General features: G+C 49.5%; 1 protein-coding gene across 5 annotated transcripts in view; it reads right to left on the reverse strand.

Annotated features, from left to right (window-relative positions):
• Window positions 1-708: 708 nt before the first annotated feature.
• KLHL29 (kelch like family member 29) overlaps window positions 709-21735 on the reverse strand; it is a 573096-nt gene continuing 552069 nt past the window's right edge. For all 5 annotated transcript variants that reach the window (XM_043542199.1, XM_043542201.1, XM_037893987.2 and 2 more), the window contains one exon: window positions 709-3278. In XM_043542199.1, coding sequence (XP_043398134.1) covers window positions 3095-3278 — 184 coding nt within the window. In that variant the 3' untranslated portion in view covers window positions 709-3094. The remainder of the gene's footprint in view (window positions 3279-21735) is intronic.

The following is a 21735-nucleotide window of genomic DNA, read 5'->3' on the forward strand; positions in this document are numbered from 1 at the left end:
CTGTGTGGTCTGGGTCATGGCTGTATAATACCAAAGTGCAAGGCTTTTAATAATCTTCATGCGCTGTTCAACATGATCCACTAAGACCAAACAAAAATGTTTAAAAACTGCAGTCAAGCTTGTAAATACTTGCAAAGTCGCAGTCTGAATGAAGCTGAGACAAACTCAATAGTTTAATTATTTCTGTAAATGTATAGAACAAATGTTTGTTCCTACTATTGGTCTGAAATGTTCCACTGCAATGTACTGCCTCTCCCACTGGAGAGGTAGTTGGGACTAGTTATATTTGTCTCCTCATTAGTTCCCAACCCAGTGTTTTACAGCTAACAGATGACATCCAGTGAAACATCAGAGGAACCTTGAACTGTTACACTTCAGTGCTCTTGGAGACAAGTGTCCTTTTGTGGATTGCTGAACTCCCACTCCGAGATATGAAGGAACTTGACCACAGGGCAAAAGTGGCTTTCATCTCTTAGAAATTACAAGACCAAGTAGCACAACTCCAGGCTCACTTAAATAAAGCAGTTTAGTAAGGTTTTAAGATAAAGTTTCAAGATAATTGTATAAACCTTGATAGAAAACGAGCCCTCTGGTTCTTTACTTAATAGAAGTTTGGAAAAATGGAGTGGGGGAAAGGGAGGCTGTCTAGATAAATAGAGAGTTATTTATAAGCTCTTTAAAAAAAAAAAAAAAAAAAAAAAAAAAAAAAAACTAGGATGCAGGTATGTTGGAAGTTAGTAGTCAGTTAAATATTAGCAAGAAAAATTAGACCAGAGAGAGATCTAGCTGGAACAAAAGCATTTTCCTCCATGATTGCAAGGAAAATTAATGTCAACATTAATGTGGCATTGCCTTGTGTTCACTCTTAACAAAATTAATCCAATCTGGATGATGAATCTAGATCTATAAATATATTTATTATAATATAACAACTTAACAGTAAACATAAACTATATACAATGCCATTACAGAGAACCCTGGTTGTTTTATATTAGTCACAGAAATAGCCAGTTTTGCTCCAGTGTGAGAAATGAAGAAATAAGCTAAATTGGAAATGTTGAATGTGTTAGGTCTTGTTGACTGCTAGCACCTCCTTTGGAGGTAGACACACACCAACACTAAAATTAGTCCTGCCCCAGGCAGTTAGAAACTTGTGCTCCAATCTTTAGGTTCACACTTGTACCCTGTTTGACATAAATACTTTAAATGACATATTATGTATATAATTTTGTTGTGCTTATTTTTTTCTCTAAAGAATAAATAATCAAAACAACTGCATAACAAAGGTTGGAACTTCACTATCAAAATGAGAGAGACGCGAGTCACCCTATAACCTGACTGAGCACATTATTTTTAAATACTGCAAGATACAAATTTCATCCTATTTTGTTCTTTTATAAACAATTATTAATAAAATAACTTTAAGGTGATTGGCTAACCATCTGCATTGTTTTCCCCAAAGTTGTAACCAGACCTCCCCTGATACAAAAAGGCTAACATATTTGGTATGAAATTCAACTAGATATTGACCATAGTGTGTATCATACACACGTTCTGTAAAGGAATCTCTCCACAGAATTACCACCATGGCATTTAGAATCTAAAACTGTGAAGGCAAATGTAGCAACTCTTTCTCTTTCTGCTGTTCTGTTTGGAAAGAAATCACACAAATCATCTGCTCAGGGTTATTTTCCATTTGTTAACTGTAAGAATCTGTTTTCCCCCATTATATCTCTCTGCTCATCTCCCATTTGATCATTCCATTTACAAATTTATAAAGAATTTTCACATCACAATGCTTCTCTGGATAGACAATGTTTTTATATATATATATATAAAAATATAACCCCTGTGCTGTGCATATACTTACAACTCTACACAGTAATCATTCTGTCTCTCTTATACTGGGCTTCACCCAATGCATTTTCTATTATGGGATTTAAACTTGTGTGTTTAAAACATGTGAATGTTTTTATTCTGAAACATTCTGATGCTTCTTAATGAGAGAAGTTTGCATTTAAGACTTCCATATCTTTTAATTGGGAGATAAGATTTTTTTTTTTTTTTTAAGATGTCCTCTTAGATGTAATTTAAAAACAAAGATAGTGGCATATATCCCAACATAAGGAATCCTGATTATGATCCAAAAATGAGTATATAAACCATAACACGAGGCAGCTTCTTAAATAACTTACTGAAATCGTGGAAATCCCACATCATATTGTTTGTTTTTATTAACATGATTCCAATCAGAATATTTTAAAGAGGTTAGTTTAATCAAGAAAATGCCTCTGGAATCTAAAAAAAAATTTGCATTGGAGGTTGCAAGCACTGTCAAGTTTTGCTCATACCCTAGAAAACAAGATAGAAACCACTCTCCACTCCTAACATACAAATGCTGCCATGTAGGGGGCAGAAGTCCATACAACCCAAGAAACCTTTTTCCACATAGAGTGCTGTTACAATCAGTTCTCTCTCTCTCTCCTTTTTTGGTGTTGCTCTAGAGAACTGCAGTATTTATTTGATCTGATGGAAGACTGACATTGACCTACGCCAGCTGTCACACAAGATATATCTCAGTCATTGGTATTGAAAAGCATGTATTTGTTAAAAACAAATGTGGGAATCAAAGTGATAAGGACACTTTGACCTTCTTTCAAATAGTCTGATGCCTAATGTGTAATATTAAAACAAATCTTCTGCACAGTTACTTTAAGAATCAAGCTTGCTCTCTAGGAGTAAAATGCAGATTTTTCTCTTCCCCTAGTTAAAAAATATGTGAAATTCTATTGCACCTGGGTTGACCAAAAGCCTACATCCGTAACAAGTGCCACTACAACATCTAGTGACACACTTGTATTATTAAGTTACACTATCTTACATAGCACGGAGCTCTCTGCTCCTTGTTCACCAAAAGGTGAAGATGATTTTCTACATTCAATGTAGAGAATATTCAAAACTTTAGAGCAATATGTTCGTTGCTTTTGTGTTTTTGTTCTTCTAATTTTATTTATTTTTGTTGTAATAGCTTTTTTTTATTTCTTGCCTGCTTTGGGCAGGCAAAACTAGTTCTCCATCCAACTCCTTGGTAGCATCAACCACTCTGAATGTACTTTTTAATAACTACACAGCCATGTCGAAACACAGGGCATGGCATATTGGGGAGAAGTGTCCATGTGTTTGTCTTAGGGTCATAAGCTTCCATATTCCCCAGCGCAGGTCCTTCGCTGCTAACAATTCCACCGGTGGCATAAATTTTTCCATCAAGAACCACAGCACTATACACAAAAAGAAAAGAAAAGTTTTGCTTAATATCGTGTAAAACAGTTCAAATTTCTTGTAGTTTTTAGTGCCCTTTTGCAACACAAGCCTAACTGGATAACTGTTAAAATAGTAAGAAACACTTGCATCTTTAGAAAGCTGAACGCCCCTTCCATTAATCTTAATAACCTTCCCCTACCTCCGCTGCCCCACCATCCCCCAGGTAAGCTTTCCCACTTTAAACATACAACAGGGAAACTGTGGAAGACATGACTCTCTCAAGCCTATAGAGGGTATCAACAGTACAGCCACTGTTGCAATGTACCAGGCCTAGATACACACCTATGCACCACATAGAAGTGTATAAACAAATGTAGCTGCTATTCAGAAGTTTCTGGCTCCCAGTCCTGTGCATACAAAATGGGATTTTTACACCACCGGTCTTTGCCAAAGCTGTAAAGGAAGAAACAGCTTCCCCCCAAGACTACAAGCTCAATGAAAACCCTCTCGATTCAACCCCTTCAATGGTCAGTTGTCTTTCTTTCACTGTGGAGGCTGGGGTCATGACTACATTCTCCCCTGAGCCAAACCCTCTCCACCCCCATTTTCCTCTCTCTGACTCAGAAACACATCTTACTGCCTGTATGTGGCTGCTGGTGTGAGTGCTGTCTGGCAGAAGGCATTACAGCATGCATACAAAGCCAATCAATGGCTATGGATACCGAACAGTATCTGGGGGTGGGGAGCTGGGTGCTCTAGTTTATAAAAAGATTAGCACATTTTAAAACTTTGCAAATTTTAAATATATTGCAAATAAAGCAAACTGAACAAAGGAGGGTTAATGGAGAGGCTCTGTGCCGATGACTGGGCTCGCCGACCTTAACACTAAGTAGTACATTCACAGATTTCATAGAGCTCATTTTGAAGCAATAAACATACAGAGCGGGCTGCAGCATAAGAGGAAGAGTTGAAATTGAAGGATGGGGTGAATGGTGAATCCTAAAAGACGCCAGCATGAAAAATTAACCAACCAAAATGCCTCTGAAAAAAGAAGAATGTAAAGAACAAGAAGTGGTCAATATCTTCAGGAGGAATCAGGCTCTGAGGATAAAAACAAACCTGTACTGAAAACAGTGAAGAGGGAAGGATTTAAACAAGACTAGTATGAGTTACATACACAAGTAAGTAGGAAATAATGAAGACCTTTTCAAAATAACTGTTAATCTGAATGCAGGTAAATTGGGTTTATTTGAAACATTTGATCAGCTTATATATACAAATCAGCAAGGCTGGCTGATTATACAGCCCAGAGTCTTAAGGGAATTTGCTAATGAATTTACTGAACCACTGGTAATTATTTTTGAAAAGTCACATAGAAATGGGGAAGTACCAGAGGATTTGAATAAAGTGTTGTACCAATATTCAAAAAAGCAAAGACTCATTGTGAGATTACTAATATCTATTCTGTGTAGCCTTAGAATTTGCCCTCAACTGAACTCCTACAGAAAAAAGATAACACCAAAACACTTTCTCAAAATGACCACTCCATATCTGACCTCTCGCTCCTCGTCCTCAACAGAAATCTGCACAACACCTTCAGAACACAAGCCTGGGAACTTAAATTCATAACTCCACTTGACATAAAAAATCATGGCTGGAGATACTGTATCTATGGCTTTTTATAACGATTTGTAGCCTACTAACCTTCCTTTGTCCTATAACTGTAGCGGTATTAACTGCCCCCTTCATCTTGAATGGTCTCTTGCAACATGTATTAATGCCTTATCTATTCCATGCTTGTATTTAGCTGTTGCCACTACCTGTCCCAGACCTGAAGTAGAGCTCTGCATATGCTTGGAAACTTGTCTCTCACCAAGAGAAGCTGGGCCAATAAAAGATATAACCTCATCCACCTAGCCTGTCTAAATGAATAAATAAATGAAATAAAAAAGAGAGAGCAAGACTGAAACCAGGAATCTCCAACCAGACTTTATTTAGTCATATATTGCTAACTCTCCCATCCCCTCCCTCCATTTGTTAGTTACACTGACTCATTACATCTTGTCTTTCGAGTCTAATCCTTACACACAGGTGTAACTTTATGTAAGGAATAATGCCACTGAAGTGCACAAGTGTTTGAAGGATCAGTGTCTTGAATTGTAAATGCTGCAGGGTAGGGAAGCTTGTTTAATTTGTGCTTGCACAGAGCCTACCACAATGGGGTCCCAAACTTGATGGGGCACTGAGTACTACTGTAATACTGCTACTAATAAATAATTGCTATTTATAGCATGACAGCCCGTTATGTATAAGTACATAGGACGGTGGCATTATGAGAACTAAACAGCATGGACTTTCTAAAGAACACAAGATACAAGACACACACAGCCGGCTACATGTGGGATAAAGCCACATGGACACAGTACAATGGTGACGTGCCAAACTGAGATGTCATCTCTGCCCCAGAAAAGATTATGTTCTAAAGGCTCAAAAGGGTACAATATGAACATAAAAATGGCCACACTAGCTCAGACCAATTGGCCACCTAGTCCAGTGGCCAGTCTGTGATCCTTGGAGTTTAGGGAAAGCTGGAGTCTTGTGTTGCATCTCTGACCATTTTTGTCTACTAGTCATTGATGGACCTAGCCTCCATGAATTTATCTAATTATTTCTTAAACCCATTTATACTTTTAGCCTTCACAGAATCCCATGGCAACAAGTTCCACAGGCTGACTCTGTGTTGTGTGAAGAAATACTTGCTTCTGTTTGTTTTAAACCTGCTGCCTATTAATTTCATCAGGTGACCACTAGTTCCTTTGTTATGTGAAAGAGTAAATAACACGTCCCTATTCACAATACAGTCTCGCATACCAGTTTACCAATACGATCTGGCATAGGGTCACTCTGTTGCCATAGGGTACAGAAGGAATGTGAACACAGTAGTTTCAGCGTGTTTTTGAAAAAAAAAAAAAAAAAAAAAAAGAGTGGGAATTGGCCATATATGTACTGGGCTGCTAGTCCTTCTGTGTCCCTTTGCACAGCTGAAGACAGAGGTTTCAGGGTTTGGCACAAGACACAGTGGCTGTGTCTGTATTCTTCCGTTAAAGCCCTTGCTAGGGTAATCTTACAACATCTTACTTGACAAATTAATTCAAAGTGGTTTGGCTAGGAGCACTGCCACATGGGTTAAAAAAAAGTGGTGGAAGAATCATAAATAAGGGGTAATTATAAGAAGCAATATTTGGTGCAGAGGGAGATGTTTTGGTCTGGTTTTATTTAACATCATCATTAATGATCTGGAAGACTATGTAAGCAGCCCATTAAATTAAAGTTGCAAATTACTGGGAGGTGTTACCACCAGCAGCGAGGACAGACAAAATAATAGGAACACGGGGACCTTGAAACGTTAGCAGTATGAATAGGCAATAAAAGGGGATCCAACTGAAAACATGTAAGTAAATACATCTGGGGAAAATACCTATAGCTTAGACATCAAATTTCCAAAAGCATCTAAGGGTTAGCTCCACCAAGGAGATTTAGGCTCAGTGTTGCAAAGCCTAACTTTAGGCCCAGTAGAATCCACATGCCCAAGCTCCCTATAAAATGCCTGTGGAAAGTTGGGTGCCTAAGAACAGGCTACAGAAAAGCCCACAAACTGAGTGGTGAGCCACTTAAGCTAGCTAGTAGGAAATGCCAATCAGAGGGGCAACCTGTTGTATACAGCTACACGCCGTGTGTGCGCGCTTAAAACCCACTTCTCAGACGGTATGAGGCAGGCCCCTAAGGCCAGGTCGACACTCAAAAGTTACGATGACCCAGCTACGTTGCTCAGGGGCGTAAAAAATCAACACACCCTGAGCGATGTTGTTAAGCTGAGCTAACTCCCAATGTAGACAGTGCTAGGTCAGTGGAAGAATTCTTCTGTTGACCTAGCTACTGCCTCTTGGGGAGGTGGATTAACTAGGCCAACGGGAGAAACCCCTCTCATCAATGTAGTGAGTATCTACATGAAAACATTACAGCGGCCCAGCAGCTGTGCTTCTGTAGCATTTCAAGTGTAGCCAAACCCTTAGTCTGGGCTGCATTGCGACACCTATCTCTGCTTGGGATTCACAGCCCCAACCACTCTCCTGGAGTCAGGCAACTAAGCTGGGTCAGCCCTTTCTCAAGGAGAACATGGTGGTGGTGCTGCCTAAGTTTCTGCCAGGGGGCATGTGCAAAGCCACTGTAAGACCTGGAATCACTGAGCTGCTCAGAGCCTAACTCACACTTAAGCCCTGCTGTTGTTTCCCTGCTTCGCTTGCCTAAGGGGCCTGATTTCGTAGGTGTGCACAGTACACCTGCACAAGAAAAGGAGGCGATGGTGGTGGTTGTCCCCCATGCCCAATGGCCTGGTGGTTAGAGCACTCATCTGGGATGTGGGTAACCTAAGTTCAAATCCCTGCTTTGCCTGATTTGGGGCAGGGATGTGAACCCAGGTCCTTTCACCAACCCAGCTGATTGCCCAAATCACTGGGTATAAGGATAGGCAGCACCACCAACTCCTGCTCTGCCTGGATGAGGTTCCATACACAAGCTCGGCGCAAGCTAGGTGTCAAGCTGCTTGACAGTGTGAGGCCTGAGGTATGTTTATGCATGCCCACCAGCAAAAACTGGGGGCACCGAAGGGACTCTACCAGTGGAAACCTGGGCGCCTACAGGGTTAGGTGGAAGCTGAGCAGGGGTTCTGAGCATGCTACTGGTGCCTATATGTTAGATTTAGGGCTAGATTAACAAGGGGACCTTAGGCAGTTGTGTCTAATTGTAGTCCAAAACTTTAAGGCAGGTGAACGGAAAGCAGTGTGTTCATCACTCCCTCTTCCTAAGGGCAACAATATTGCTCTTCCCCTCCCAGGCCCTCAGTTGTAAAAACAACATTAACCGAGGCTAATGCATGAAGAAAGGAATAATCACAATAATTAGGATGCAAGCTTGTTGTTTGGTGCCATTAACACTAAGTGATTACATGCTGTCAGAACCTGAAGAGAAAGACAGTGCCAAGCAGAAGAACTTTGCAGTGGAAGCAACAAGCCCTACGCCTGCTTCTGAGGGCAGCAGCTGTAGTGAGCTGAGCGTACAGCCCAGGTCAAAGAACAGCTGAGCTTGGAGGAGTCACCGTAATGCCAAAGGGCTAAGAGTAATTTTTTCATAACTGAGGTATTTTTTCTATCGTCAAGTGAAATACTTTCCATAACTCTTGCTTGGAAATCGGACAGGGTTGTGGATGGCTGTGCGCTAGACTGGCTCCAACCTCTCCTCTCCGGTCCTGAGGCAAGTGGTTTTATTTAAAACTGCCCATAAGAACATACAAGAACAATCAGCCATACTGGGTCAGACCAATGGGCCAAAGGGTATGTCTACAATGCAATTAAACACCTGCGCCTGGCCCATGTCAGCTCCCTCAGGCTCTCAGGGATCAGCTGTACAGTTGCCATGTAGATATTTGGGCTTGGGCTGGAGTCCGAATGTCTACTCCACAATTTTGCAGCCCCACAGCCTGAGCCCCGGGAGCCCAAGTCAGCTGACATGGGCCAGCCACGGATGTTTAATTGCAGCGTGGAGATACCCTACGTGTACAGGCTTCAGGGAGGCACCTAGTTTTGCTAGTGATTCTCAACTGTGAACAATCGTCGGAGTTAGGCACCTAATGTGTTTTTTGCAAGAAGCCAGGGGACATTCCCTCATAATCTTTACCCCAGGGGTAAAGGGGCTCAACTGGATGTGGGACACCCCCCAGTTCAAGTCTTCCCACACCAGATACGGAGAAGGGGGTTGAACAGTAATTTACCATTTCGCAGGTGAGTGCCCTAAATACTGAGCTATGGGACATTTTGATCTGGGGCTCCCGCCCTCTCTCCTGTTGAAGCTGTGCCATTGTGGAGCAGGGAGACTGGCCCTTGGATGAGTGCTCTATTCTACCGGTTCCAGCATCAGTCTCACTCTGAGTATATAGCCACCGTGGAACAGCTTCAATAAGAGCGACTGAGGGACCTCCACACCCCTGTAGCCCGGTGGGTTAGGGCATGTACCTGAGAGGTGACAGATCGCTGTTCAAATTACTTCTCTGGCAGAGGGGGAACTTGAACTAGGGGCTCTCCCACATTCCAGGTGAGTACCCAAGCCTGTAGGCTAGAAGTTAGGAGGGAACTTTTCCCCCACAGCTGTTTTGTTATGCAGCCTCTGAGCACACCAACTGGATCAGGCCCTGCAGGTGAATTGGGCCGCTAAATGCCTGTATTCCCTTGGCTTGTGAATCACTCTAGGGCTTAGGTGGCAGATAGGCATCTGGACGCTACAGAAAGGCAGCAGTGCACACACCCAGAGGCAGAAACTTAGGTACCCAGAGAACTGGGTAACTGCAAGAACTTAGGCATCCAGTGAGTTTAGGCATCTACAGAGTTTGGCAATTTTGTGAAATCACAGCAAAGCCTAACACTGGGACTTGGGCGCCAAAGTACTTCTGTAAATCCAGGCCTTAGCCTTTCTTTTACTCTTTACTCACCCGCAGGACAACAGCAATACTTACCTACTTTTCCGCAGAGGCTCTTCATGCACTTTACAGAAGTGCTATGTACGAGTGATGCATTAGGACTCCATCTCTGTTTTTTAAATAAGTGTGTGAACTTGTGTGCACTGCATGAGCCATCTTGGTTTTTTTGCTCTACTGCTTCTGTGAACAATTGTCTGATTCCACCTATAATAATTCTCATCTCTTAGAGATCACATGCTTATGTTACAGCCAATGATCATTAAGAAAATATAGGAAGTATATAATGTTTCGGACAGGAAATGAATATCTTATCCAAGTGCAGCCTCAGAGGGGTGGAATTTAGGCTCTGATTCAAGAACGTACTTAATGGTGCGCTTAAGTCTCTCTATTCAGTAAAGCAGGTAAGCACGTGGTGGGTGCTTTCCATAATCAGGGCCCTCGTCTGGCAGAATATCAATTACCTAAATTGAAATTTGGCTGTGACATTGGGTTTTTAACATCCACATTCTCACAAAGACATCTAGGGGGCCTTTCACATCTCATCCAAAAAAGAGGAACATCACTTCTTGATGAAGCACTGTGTCAGTAGTAACTCAGAGGGAAGAATCCCACCTCCTGAATCATCAGCATCACTGTGCACAGCAGCTCGGTCTGGTGTTCCTTACAGATCTCCCATTCAAGAACTCATTTAGTCCAAGCTTTCTTAGCTTGCGAGGGTTACACAAGACAGCAGCACAAGATGGTATGGCTACAGGCTACTATAAATTGAGAGACTTACATAATTCCCTATACAAACTGGCCATAAAACATTCATTCTTGGCTGGAAATTCACAACATTTGGGAAAAAAAGCTTTCTAGTTGTTTCTGAGGTCATAAAAAGACATTTTTAAATGGATGAATTGGTTTGTCCTTGTGCATTATATTCTGGTTAACTGAACATTTCAAAACTGTTTTTGGTATGCGGAGCTACTTAGAATGGGCACAGATCCACACACACTAATTTAATTGGAACAGATCCAAAAAGACAATTAAAGACTAGCAGGTAAATATACATAGAATTTCTTTGAAAAAAACTTCCTCTTTCACATATTTACAAGTAAGAAATTAATCCACAAATAATTAGGTTTTGGGAAAGTGACTAAAACGCAAGAGCAAAAGACGGATGCTCACAAACTGGGCTAATACTTGGATGGGGCATCTCTAAGGAACACCCACTTGGAGGTTAGAGTTTAATGGATGCTAATCTCCACAAGGCTCTCGCTCTCTGAATTTGGTAGCTGTGCTAACAACCTCTGCCCATGTTTACAGAAAGTTTTGAAGCCAGGATGCTATGTTTTAGAAGGCTCAAGATTCAATGCTCACATTTTCCATAGGTTTTGTTAGGTGTCCCTGTGCTGCTGTCTATCTTTTGAATTAGATAGAAAATCAAGGTCCAGACCACTCATGGTCATTAAAGATGTGCTAACACTTTTTGTAGTCGCATTATTAGTGCTGGTGCCCTGGCCACATCCTAATTATATTCTACCTAACTATATTTCTCCAGTGTCTTCAGTTGGATAGTGTTCCTAAACTGTTGTGTAGTGTTGCTGTGTGCTGCTGAACAGCTGCCACACTTCAACCCAGAGGTGGCTGCATTTTAGTAGTAGCCAAAGCAGTCTCTGTGCATTATTTGTATATCAGTTATGCTTTAATGCGCAGTGAGATCGTTCAGGACATAAACTGTTATATAAACGAAAGATCATTCTTATTAGTGTAAGCAGAGTCAGGATGAGCTCTACCCTGACATCTGGTGGTGAGTCATGGTGGGTTGTGGAAACGAACTTCAGGGGCTGATCTCATTTGCATAGACACACCCACCCTGCCTAGGTGGTCACTTTGGCTGCTGTAGGAGCCCCAGTTTCTCTGTTATTGGGGCAGGAATAAACTATTATCCTGATTATGTGACTCAAGGACAGTGGAACTGTACCTGGCCTTTTGTTATGATGGAGGGACTCACCATCAACTAAGCAGCACTTGCTAGGCAAGGGTCATGGGTTCCAAAACCCACTGAATGGAGAAAGGCTAGGGTCAGGTATTAATACTGGGTGGCATGGGTCCTCTGGTAAGGGCCTTACATGCTAATTGTATGTTCTTTCTGCACTGTAAAATATTAGAGCTAATTTTGATTCTATTAGGAGTCTAGTTATGGGCTGCTAAGCTGAATTCACTTTGGACTCATGATGTACCAGCACTGAGGTGCCCCTATTAAAAGCTGAAATCACAAAAGAGCTAAACTTAGTAAGAACTGAAATCACTGATGTTGTGTTAAGTAGTGGGGGAGTCTGACGATATATGGCAGAGCAGTTTGTTGGATGCTTGGAGTAACTCATGGGGGTGGCTGGCAGAGCAGAGTCCCATGGAGAGGTGGGGCAATCAGCTTTGGACCATGTAAGGTGCCCCTGAAATCCGCCCCCCCCCCAATCTCCACCCAGGTTGGGAGGTAAAACTCTGCAGATAAACTCTGACCAGGGACAGAGACTTTGGGGTCCTTGGACTTTTGGATGATTTTGGGTTGCTGGACTCAAGAACCAAAGGGAAAGGACATGCCCCAATTTGCTTGGGATGGGTTTTTGCTCATGGGTTGTGTTATGAATCCTGTTGGTGGTGTTTCCCCAACATAATGCCACATTGTTTCTCTCTGTTATTAAAAGGCTTTTTGCTACACTCAGACTCTGTGCTTGCGAGAGGGGAAGTATTGCCTCTTAAAGGCGCCCAGCGGGGGTGGTATATATTTGTCCCAGGTCACTGCGTGGGGGTTCGAGCCGGTTTTGCATTGTGTTATTGGAATGGAACCCCTAGACACTGAACCCGGCCCTTCTTGCTGCCAACTCTGATGGGCAGAAGGGTTACATTAGTCTGTTGCTGTGATTTTAATCAGCTGTCCACTGTCCCAAGTCCCAACCACAAATTTCCTTCCAGATCTGCTAAAAGACCTGAGCTTTCCCTCTCTACCAGTTTTCTCCCAGCTGTAGAAAAACTGACCCTGTATGCTGAAAGGCCAGCTTTTAAATTTGTGGACTTGAGAAGTAGGCAACTATTAAGAAATCGTACTCCATAAACACAGCCACCTGGGAGTTTCTCTCCAAACAAGCTGTGCTCTAACTCATTTCAGTGTCTGAAGTTGATCCTAAATTTGTAACAGGAAATGAATAGCCTGGGCCAGTGCCACAAGGTAGCAGGCCCACTAGTTGAGCAGTGAAGTTATGCTTCACTGACCAAGAACCAGAATTTATTTAAAAGGTGGAAAAAAAACAAAACCCAACCCCACCATGTTTGTGTTGTGCTGTTCAGCCTGAATCTAAGTTTTATTAAGGGTTCCTATTCGGCAGAGCCATATAACAAACCTTACTGGCTGAGAGTTGGAGAAGGAGGCCGAAACTGCTTTTCTGTGCCTGTTGGGAATTGCTGGTACTAAATTAGCTTCTCTGGAATCATTGCTGGCCCCACCCTGCTGCTGCTGTTACCCTGTGGAGAATCTCTGTAACAGCTCTATTTGCATGCAGCCTGAATTCTAAGTAAGCAGGAATATGGAATTTTTAATCATACATAGAAACACATTCTGTATTCTTTTTGCTTGGAGAAAAATAAACCCTTGAAGGGTGAACTGGAAAGGGAGGACTTCTGAGCAATATGGAGCGGGGTGGTTTTTTCCCCTCCCGCTCTTTGGCAGTGTGGAGGAAGGTGGCCATCAGGACAGTGCAAAGAGCAATAATCACAGCTCCCAGCCCATGTCTGCTGCTGTCATCTGTGACTGCAGCAGAGCGTGTGGTTAGGGGGCCTCCAAATATCCAGCACTACAAATATAGGCTGAAAATGTGACCATGATCATGTGGCTAAACACATATTTTCATGCTGTTTGGGAAACTCTAAAGATTCAGTTCACCCTAAACATACAGTAGGAGATTTTCAATAGGCACAAAGGCCACTTATGTGTCTAACTCCCATTGACTTTCAAAGCAAGTTGGGTACATAACTGCCCTTTGTGCCATTATAATCTTGCCTTAGGTCAATACCAAAAGTCCCATTGTCTACAATGGGATTAGGTTTTGTCCCAAAGGCATACTGAAATTGATATGCCTTTTGCTCATGATTTGGGGACCTGAACAATTTTAAATTTTCATTAAAAAAAAATTTAAAATTGACCTTTACATTTTTTCACAAGTCACCCCTCCCATGTTATACACAATCACACTAGCTAGTTATGGAAGTGATAAGAATGGTCTGCTTAAAATATAAAAATGAGGTGCACAGACTTTTCCCAACAAACCAGGTTTTGTGTGAACCTGATTGAGAGAGGATCATTAACATATGGTGTGGCAGAGCTCCGACCTTGTCCCCGTGGGTCCTGCGCTTTCAGGCGGTTTATGCTAGCTTCAGAGGCTCACTGCAACCCTCCATGTAGCCCTTCTCTCTCTAGGGCCAGGGATACAGTCTGCTGAGCCTGCACTGACTCTTTGCAAGCGCATGTGGGCGCATGTGCGCGCCCCCCCCCCCCCCCCCCCCCGGACTGACCCCCCCTTCAGCAAGCCCCCAGCTTTGTCCCTTGCTACCTGCCCCATTTTGCCCCTTGCAGCCTTTTGCCCCCGCTTTTACCCCAGAACCTCGCTAGCTTCAGTTTGTTTGCCTGCCCTGCCCTTTTCCCTCTGCAGCTTTTGTTTGTTCGCCCCGTCCTGGCCTTTGAAGCTTACCCCTTGGTTCCCTGTCCTACCTCTAGCCTGGTTCCCCCCGCTCCCCAAGCAGTTCCCCTGCCCTGATTAGCCCCTTATTCAGTGCGCCCATGCCGCATGCACTTGTGCCCTTCCCCTGTTTGAGTTGCCCCATCTCATTTCACCCCCCCAACATTGTTATGACCCCCCTCCCCTAGTGCAGCTAGAGGAGCCGGATTCCTATTCTGAGTCGGTGACTGTCCCCCACAAGCCCTTGGTAGCCCCCCCTGTCCAGCCCACCCCTTTTGGCGCCCTCCTCCCTGCCTGCAGCCTAGTGGGGAGGAGGGGTTGACCTGCCTCCCCTTTCCTCTCCTCTCCTCTCTCTGGTATTTTTCCCCTCCCTCCCCACTCATTATGGCGGGGGACACGGCGGGTGGGGCCCCTCCAGCAGCCCCAGCGACCCATCCCCTACCTGCCCCTCCATCACCCCCCCAAGCCTCTACCTCAACTGCCACTGCCAAACCACCTGCCACCGCCCCCGCCGGGGCGCCGGCAGCGGCAGGCACCAGGGTGACCTCCAGTGCTGCTACGTCCCTCGCCCCTCAGATTCTTGGGGAGCCCCCCCAGCCGGCGGGAAGGGCCAGCGTAAGAAGAAGGGCAAGGGCGCCGCTAAAAAGACCAGGCCCTCCTCTGGGGCAGGGACTGCCCCCACTGCTGCGGCCCCGCCATGGGCCGCGGCGTCCCTACCCGCTGCTCCCTCCACCAGCTCTGCGGGTGCCCCTTCCCCGGCCCCCAGGTGTACGCCCAGGTGGCGGCAGCCCCCGCGCCTGCCACTATGTCATCTCTCCCGCCCACTGCCTCCGCTACCATTTATAGTGGCCGGGGCCCCTTTCCCACCATGACCAGGAAGCACGGCGTCCATTGCCTCCTGGTGCCCGCCTCGCCTCATGTGGAGACCTATGTGCGGGCATTGACAAGGGTGGTGGGGCCCACAGCCATTGTGGCGGCCTCCAAAATGTATGGCAAGGTCGTCGTCATCTTAGCATCAGAGGCCGCCACCCAGGAGGTGGTGGAGAAGGGCCTGACAGTGCCGGGGGGTGTTTGTCCCCCTGGAGCTGCTAGAGGACGTGGGCATCTGCCTGGTCCTGACCTCCGTCCCTCCCTTCCTTCCCAATGCTGCCCTATTACCCGCCCTTTCGACCCTGGGGAAGCCCATTTCTGTCGTGAGCCTCTCTCACTGGGCTGCAAAGACCCCACCCTCCATCACGTCCTCTCGTTCCGCCGGCAAGTGCAGCTGCAACTGCTGCCAGCGGCGCGTGGCGGAGAGGCGCTTGAGGGGTCATTCTTGGTTCCCTACCAGGGGGCCCATTACCGGGTGCATTATTCCATGGGGGAGGCCCGGTGCTATCTCTGCCGGGCGATGGGGCACGTCCGGAGGGACTGCCCCTTGGCCCGGCAAGGAGAGGCATCCGGGACCCCCGAGCTCCGGCAGGGCGCCGGCCCCGTCATCGCAGGTGCCCCTGGTTGCCCGGTGCCCGGAGCTGCCCCTCCTCCTACTCAGTCCACCAGTGCTCCCGCTCGGGCCCAAGGGGTGCTTCCCCGCAGCAAGCCCAGACGAGCGGGAGAGCCCCACCTCTGCTGCCTGCAATCCGGCGGGGCACCTAGTGGAGGGTGCGGCAGGGATACCGCCAAGCATGGGAGAGGGCCCGCCCCAGGGGGAATCTTCCATCCCTCATGCCGCCCCACTGCTGCCTCCTACAGTCCCTGAGCCATCGCCCCTGCCCCCTGACCCGACCCCTGTTATCCGGCCCCCGGATGATGCCATGGAGGGCTGGGCCCTAGTCCAGGGGAAGTGGGGCAAGCGGAAGGCTCGAGCTCAGCTTCTTTCCTCCGATGCGGAAGACCCCCGTAAGACCAGAAAGGGGGGCACTGATGCCGAGCCCTCTGCCTTGCCCGCGGGTGCGTTCCAGCCACCGGTACCGGCTGGGGAAGACGTGGCAGCACGGGAGGGCAGTACTACCCCTCCATTGGCCCCCGATGGAGCCCCTCCTGCCCCGTTACCATCTGGAGCCCCTCTGAGCCCTGAGGCGAGTGTCGCTTCGGGCACTGGCGGGGAGAACTCTGGGGTGGTGGAAGGAGAGCTCCCTTCCATCTACGAGGAGATCGAGGCCCTGGGTCTGACTCTCTGCCAGCGGGCCTCAATCTGGGTGACCTCACGCCGGCCCCCACTTCTCCGTGCTCCCTCCCCCTCACTGCTGCTTCTGCTCCTGCCTCCGAGGGTTCCCTGGGCTCCTCCATCTGTCCGGCCGCGGGTGGCACCCTGCTGTTGGCCGCTGAGCCCACTGAGGCAACTGCCGGTGCCATGCGGCTGGGACCCGAGCCCCACAGGCTGTCCCTTGTGGGCGTGGGGCAACCGACCTCCTTCCCAGGCGGGGACTCCACTGACAATGCCGTGGCTACTACGCCGGCCATGGAGCCAGAGCCCGGCATCACGGAGGGTCCCCTTCTCACCCCCCAGATTCCTGAGCTTGACCGAGAGGGGCCATCTCCCAGTGGCCTGGCTCCTGGGGCCCAGGATCCTGCCTTTGCCCTCTCCATGACTCTGCTCCCGACCCCCGCCCTGCTCTTACTCTGGATCCCTGCCCTGCCCCTGATGCCAACCCCGTCCCTGTCCCCTCCACCTCCCGTGATACCATTGCCGCCCCTGGGGCCATCATCTCCTCACTCCCAGAGGGTAGCCCCCAGGGAGCGACCTCTGTATTTCCCTGTCCCGACTCACCAGGGGCTGTATCTTTCCTCCGCCACCCCCAATTGAGCCGGGATCTGAGGGAGGCCGCGTGGCGCCAGCCCATCGGGCGCCATGTGGGGGGTCTGCCCCTTGCCTGCCCGTCTCGGTGGGCTACAGGGCTGTGTCAGTGGTCCCCCCGGAGGAAAGCCGGGGGCTAGTGACCCCGGCCCCCCCCATATGCTGCGAGAGGAGCTGCAGGAGTTCCTTGCGGACGTCCGTGGCTCCCATAACAAGGTGCAGCTCGCTCTCCAGTGATGGGGGGACTTCCATGAAATCCTCCGGGCCGCGAGGGCCCTCATGGGGGAGGGTAAAAGGACTGGGGGGAAGCAGGCCGCTGCGGCCTACCAGCGGGTCCACCTCTTCCGTGACTCCTTACTCACCTACGGGGTAGGTCACGGATTGTTGCGCGGCCCGTTGGGAGCCGTGAGCGTCCCTGCCGGCGAGGATCCCACTCAGCCCTCCTCATGGCACCTCTCACCATCGCAACGTTGAACACCCAGGGCTGTAGGATGGGTGTCCGCAGGTGCCAGGTGCTCTCCTTCTTTTGGGAGGCGGGGTACTCTGTGGTTTTCCTGCAGGAGACCCATATGGATCCGGCCACTGAAGACAGCTGGCGGCTGGCCTGGGGGGACAGGATCTACTTGAGCCATCTCACAGTTCCTACGGCTGGAGTGGCAACCCTGTTCTCCCCCGACCTGTGGCCCGAGGTGCTGAGGGTCACCGAGGCTGTGCCAGGCCGCCTGCTGCACCTCCGGGTCCATACGGAGGGGCTCGTGGTCAACCTTGTTAACGTCTATGCCCCGACATCGGGCCCGGCACGGTTGCGTCACTTTCAGCAGGCATCTGCCTTCCTCAGCACCTTGAATCCTCGTGAGTGCCTAGTCCTGGGCGGGGACTTTAATACTACCCTAGAGGAGTGGGACCACTCGGGGACCGAGCAGTGCCCGGCCGCTGCGGACGTCCTCCGGGAGATTGTCGACCATCACTCTCTGGTGGACGTCTGGTGCGACCACCACCCGGACAACGTTCACCTTTATGCGGGTGGAGGCCGCATCTACTTATCACGTTTCCATCTTTCACGGGCCCACTCCTCCAGCATCCGGCTGGCTCCATTCTCCAATCATCATTTAGCCACCGTGTTGGCCTCTCTCTGCACAGAGAGGCCGAGGCCGGCCTATTGGCATTTTAACAACAGCTTGTTGGAGGATGTGGGCTTTGTGGCATCCTTCCGGGAGTTCTGGCTGGCCTGGCGAGGGCAGCGGTGTGCCTTTCCCTCAGCGTGGTGGTGGTGGGACCTGGGGAAGGTGTGCGCCTGGCTGTGACTACACCCGGGGCGCCAGCCGACGGAGGGATGTGGCGATAGGGCGGTTGGAACGGGAGGTCTTAGAGCTGGAGAGGCGTCTCGTCGCCAGTCCTGAGGATCCATCCCTCTGCGGGGCGTGCCGGGAGAAGCAGGAGGAGCTCCGGGCCCTCGAGGACCATCGGGTCCAGGGTGCCTTTGTTCGATCCCGCATCCACCTCCTTCAGGAGATGGATCGTGGCTCCCGCTTCTTCTACGCCCTGGAGAAAAAGAGGGGGTGCCAAGAAGCACATCACCTGCCTCCTAGCAGAGGATGGCACCCCCCTCACGGATCCGGCGGAGATGTGCGGGAGGGCCAGGGCCTTCTACGCAGGCCTTTTCTCCCCGGATCCGAGCGATCCTAACGCTTGCAGAGTGCTCTGGGACGAACTCCCGACGGTCAGTGCGGGCAACCGAGACCGGCAAGAGCTGCCTCTCACTCTGGCCGAGTTCTCGGAAGCCCTCTGCTGCATGCCCACCAATAAATCTCCGGGCATGGATGGGCTGACCGTGGAGTTCTACCACGTGTTCTGGGATGTCCTCAGCCCAGACCTAGTCACCGTCTGGGCCGAGTCTTTGCAGAGCGGGGTTCTCCTTCTTTCATGCAAGCGAGCCGTGCTCGCCTTATTGCCAAAGAAGGAGGACCTCCTTATGAAATTGGCGTCCCGTCTCGCTCCTCAGCACGGACTACGAGGTCGTAGCGAAAGCCATCTCGCTGCAGCTAGGGTCCATGCTGGCGGACGTGATCGACCCAGACCAGACTTATACCGTCCCGGGCCGCACCATCTTCGACATGTATCTGGTCTGGGACCTCTGGGAACTCGGGTGTAGGGACGGTCTGTTGTTCGCCCTCCTGTCCCTGGATCAGGAGAAGGAGTTCGACAGGGTGGACCACGGGTATCTCCTGGGCACTCTGCGAGCATTTGGCTTCAGACCCCGGTTTGTGGGTTTTCTCCAGGTGCTGTATGCCTCCGCAGAGTGTCTGGTCAGGCTCAACTGGACCCTGACCGAACCGGTCAGCTTCGGGTGAGGAGTACGGCAGGGGTGCCCCCTCTCGGGCCAGCTGTATGCTCTGGTGATAGAGCCCTTCCTCTGTCTCCTCCACAGGAGGTTGATGGGGTTGGCGCTGTGGGAGCCGGAGCTGCGGCTGGTCCTGTCGGCCTACGCTGACGATGTGCTCCTCGTGGTCCAGGACCCAGGCGACTTTGCGCGGGTGGAGGCTTGCCAGGCCATCTACTCGGCAGCCTCCTCCACCCGGGTCAACTGGGTCAAGAGCTCTGGCTTGGTGGTAGGGGACTGGTGGCAGGCGAGCTCCCTCCCACGTGCGCTTCAGGCCATCCGGTGGAATGTGGGTTCACTGCTCTATCTCGGCGTTTACCTTTCTGCCACGCATCTGTCTCTGCCGGAAAACTGGCACGGTTTAGAGGGCAGGGTGGTAGAGCGGCTCCGGAGATGGACAGGACTACTCTGGTGCCTCTCCCTTCGAGGGTGGGCACTGGTGCTTAATCAGCTAGTCCTGTCCATGCTCTGGTACCAGCTCAACACCCTGATCCCGGCCCTGGGTTTCCTGGCCAACCTCCAGACGTCGATTCTGGAGTTCTTCTGGACAGGACTGCACTGGGTCTCTGCAGGGGTTCTCCATCTACCCCTGGAGGAGGGAGGGCAGGGCCTGAAGTGTCTCCACACTCAGGTCCACGTCTCCGCCTCCAGGCCCTGCAGAGGCTCCTTTATGGTGCAGGTAGTCCAGCGTGGAGCATCCTGGCACACGCCTTCCTGCGCCACTTCCGAGGGCTCCGATATGACTGGCAGCTCCTTTATCTCCATCCGAGAGGTCTTCCGCGAGACCTCTCAGGGCTGCCAGTCTTCTACCAGGACCTCCTCCGGACCTGGAAACTGTTCACAGCGACCAGGTCCGTGGCGGCCTCCGTGGGGGAAGATCTCCTCGCGGAGCCCCTGTTACACAACCCCCAACTCCGTGTGCAGGTGGCGGAGTCCAACTCGGTGCGCCAGAGGTTGGTCCTGGCAGAAGTCACCAGAGTTGGAGACCTCCTGGACTACGACCGGGGAGACTGGCTGGAGCCCCTGACGCTCGCTTAGCGCATGGGGCTCTCCAGACCTCGTACTCCCCTGCACTTACTTCAGGAGGTGAGGGCCGCTTTGCTGCCTGCTGCTCGGGTTTACCTCGACCAGGTCCTAAGAGAGGGTGCGCCCCCCCCCCCACACACCCCAGGCCCTCCGGACCTTTTCATCGGGCCCCTGCCCCATGGACCCAACCGACACCCCCGCCCCTTCACGGTGAGCTGGCTACACGAGCTGCAGCCTGTCCGTTTCTGGACCGCGCCAAGGAAACATCTATACACGCTCATGCTCCACACCCTTCACATCCTCACTCTTGCGTCCCGCCCCAACACAACGTGGAGGGATCTCCTGCCACCTCTAGAGGTTGAGGAGCCCTGGTGGGCCGGCCTATATTCCACCTTTATCCCGAGGTCCGCCGGTGATATCAGTTGGCGGCTCCTTCATGGGGCCGTGAGCATGGGCGTGTACTTGGTGTGGTTCACCCCAATCCCGGCCACCTGCCCCTTTTGCGGCGTGAGGGAAACCCTGGTGCACGTATACCTGGAGTGCGCCAGGCTGCAGCCCCTATTCCGGCTCCTCACAAATATTTTGTTAAGATTTTGGTTGCACTTTTCCCCTCACCTCCTTATCTATGCACTCCCTATCAAAGGCCCCACTAAGTCACGGGACCTCCTGGTCAACCTCCTCCTGGCCCTGGCTAAAGTGGCCATCTATAAAACCAGGGTGAGGAGGTTGGCCGATGGAGTCTCCTGTGACTGTGGGGCCTATTTCCGATCCTCCATCCGTTCACGCCTCCGGACAGAGTTTCTCTGGGAGGCGTCCACTGACTCCCTTGACACCTTCAAGGAGCAGTGGGCACTGTCTGGGGTTCTCTGCTCGGTGTTCCCTTCCGGTTCCCTTCATTTGACCCTTTGACCGCACTCCTGTCCCTGTTGTTCATTAGTTGTCCCTGGTAATTACTTGGTTTTCCAGGTCCTGTGGACCCCCCTCTTAGGCTGAGGGGGGATCCTTTAGCAGTGGGCTTTGCCCGCCCACTTCCTGGATCCCAATAAGG

This window comes from Chelonia mydas, chromosome 3, assembly GCF_015237465.2.
Source record: "Chelonia mydas isolate rCheMyd1 chromosome 3, rCheMyd1.pri.v2, whole genome shotgun sequence".
In the NCBI taxonomy this organism is placed as follows: domain Eukaryota; kingdom Metazoa; phylum Chordata; order Testudines; family Cheloniidae; genus Chelonia; species Chelonia mydas.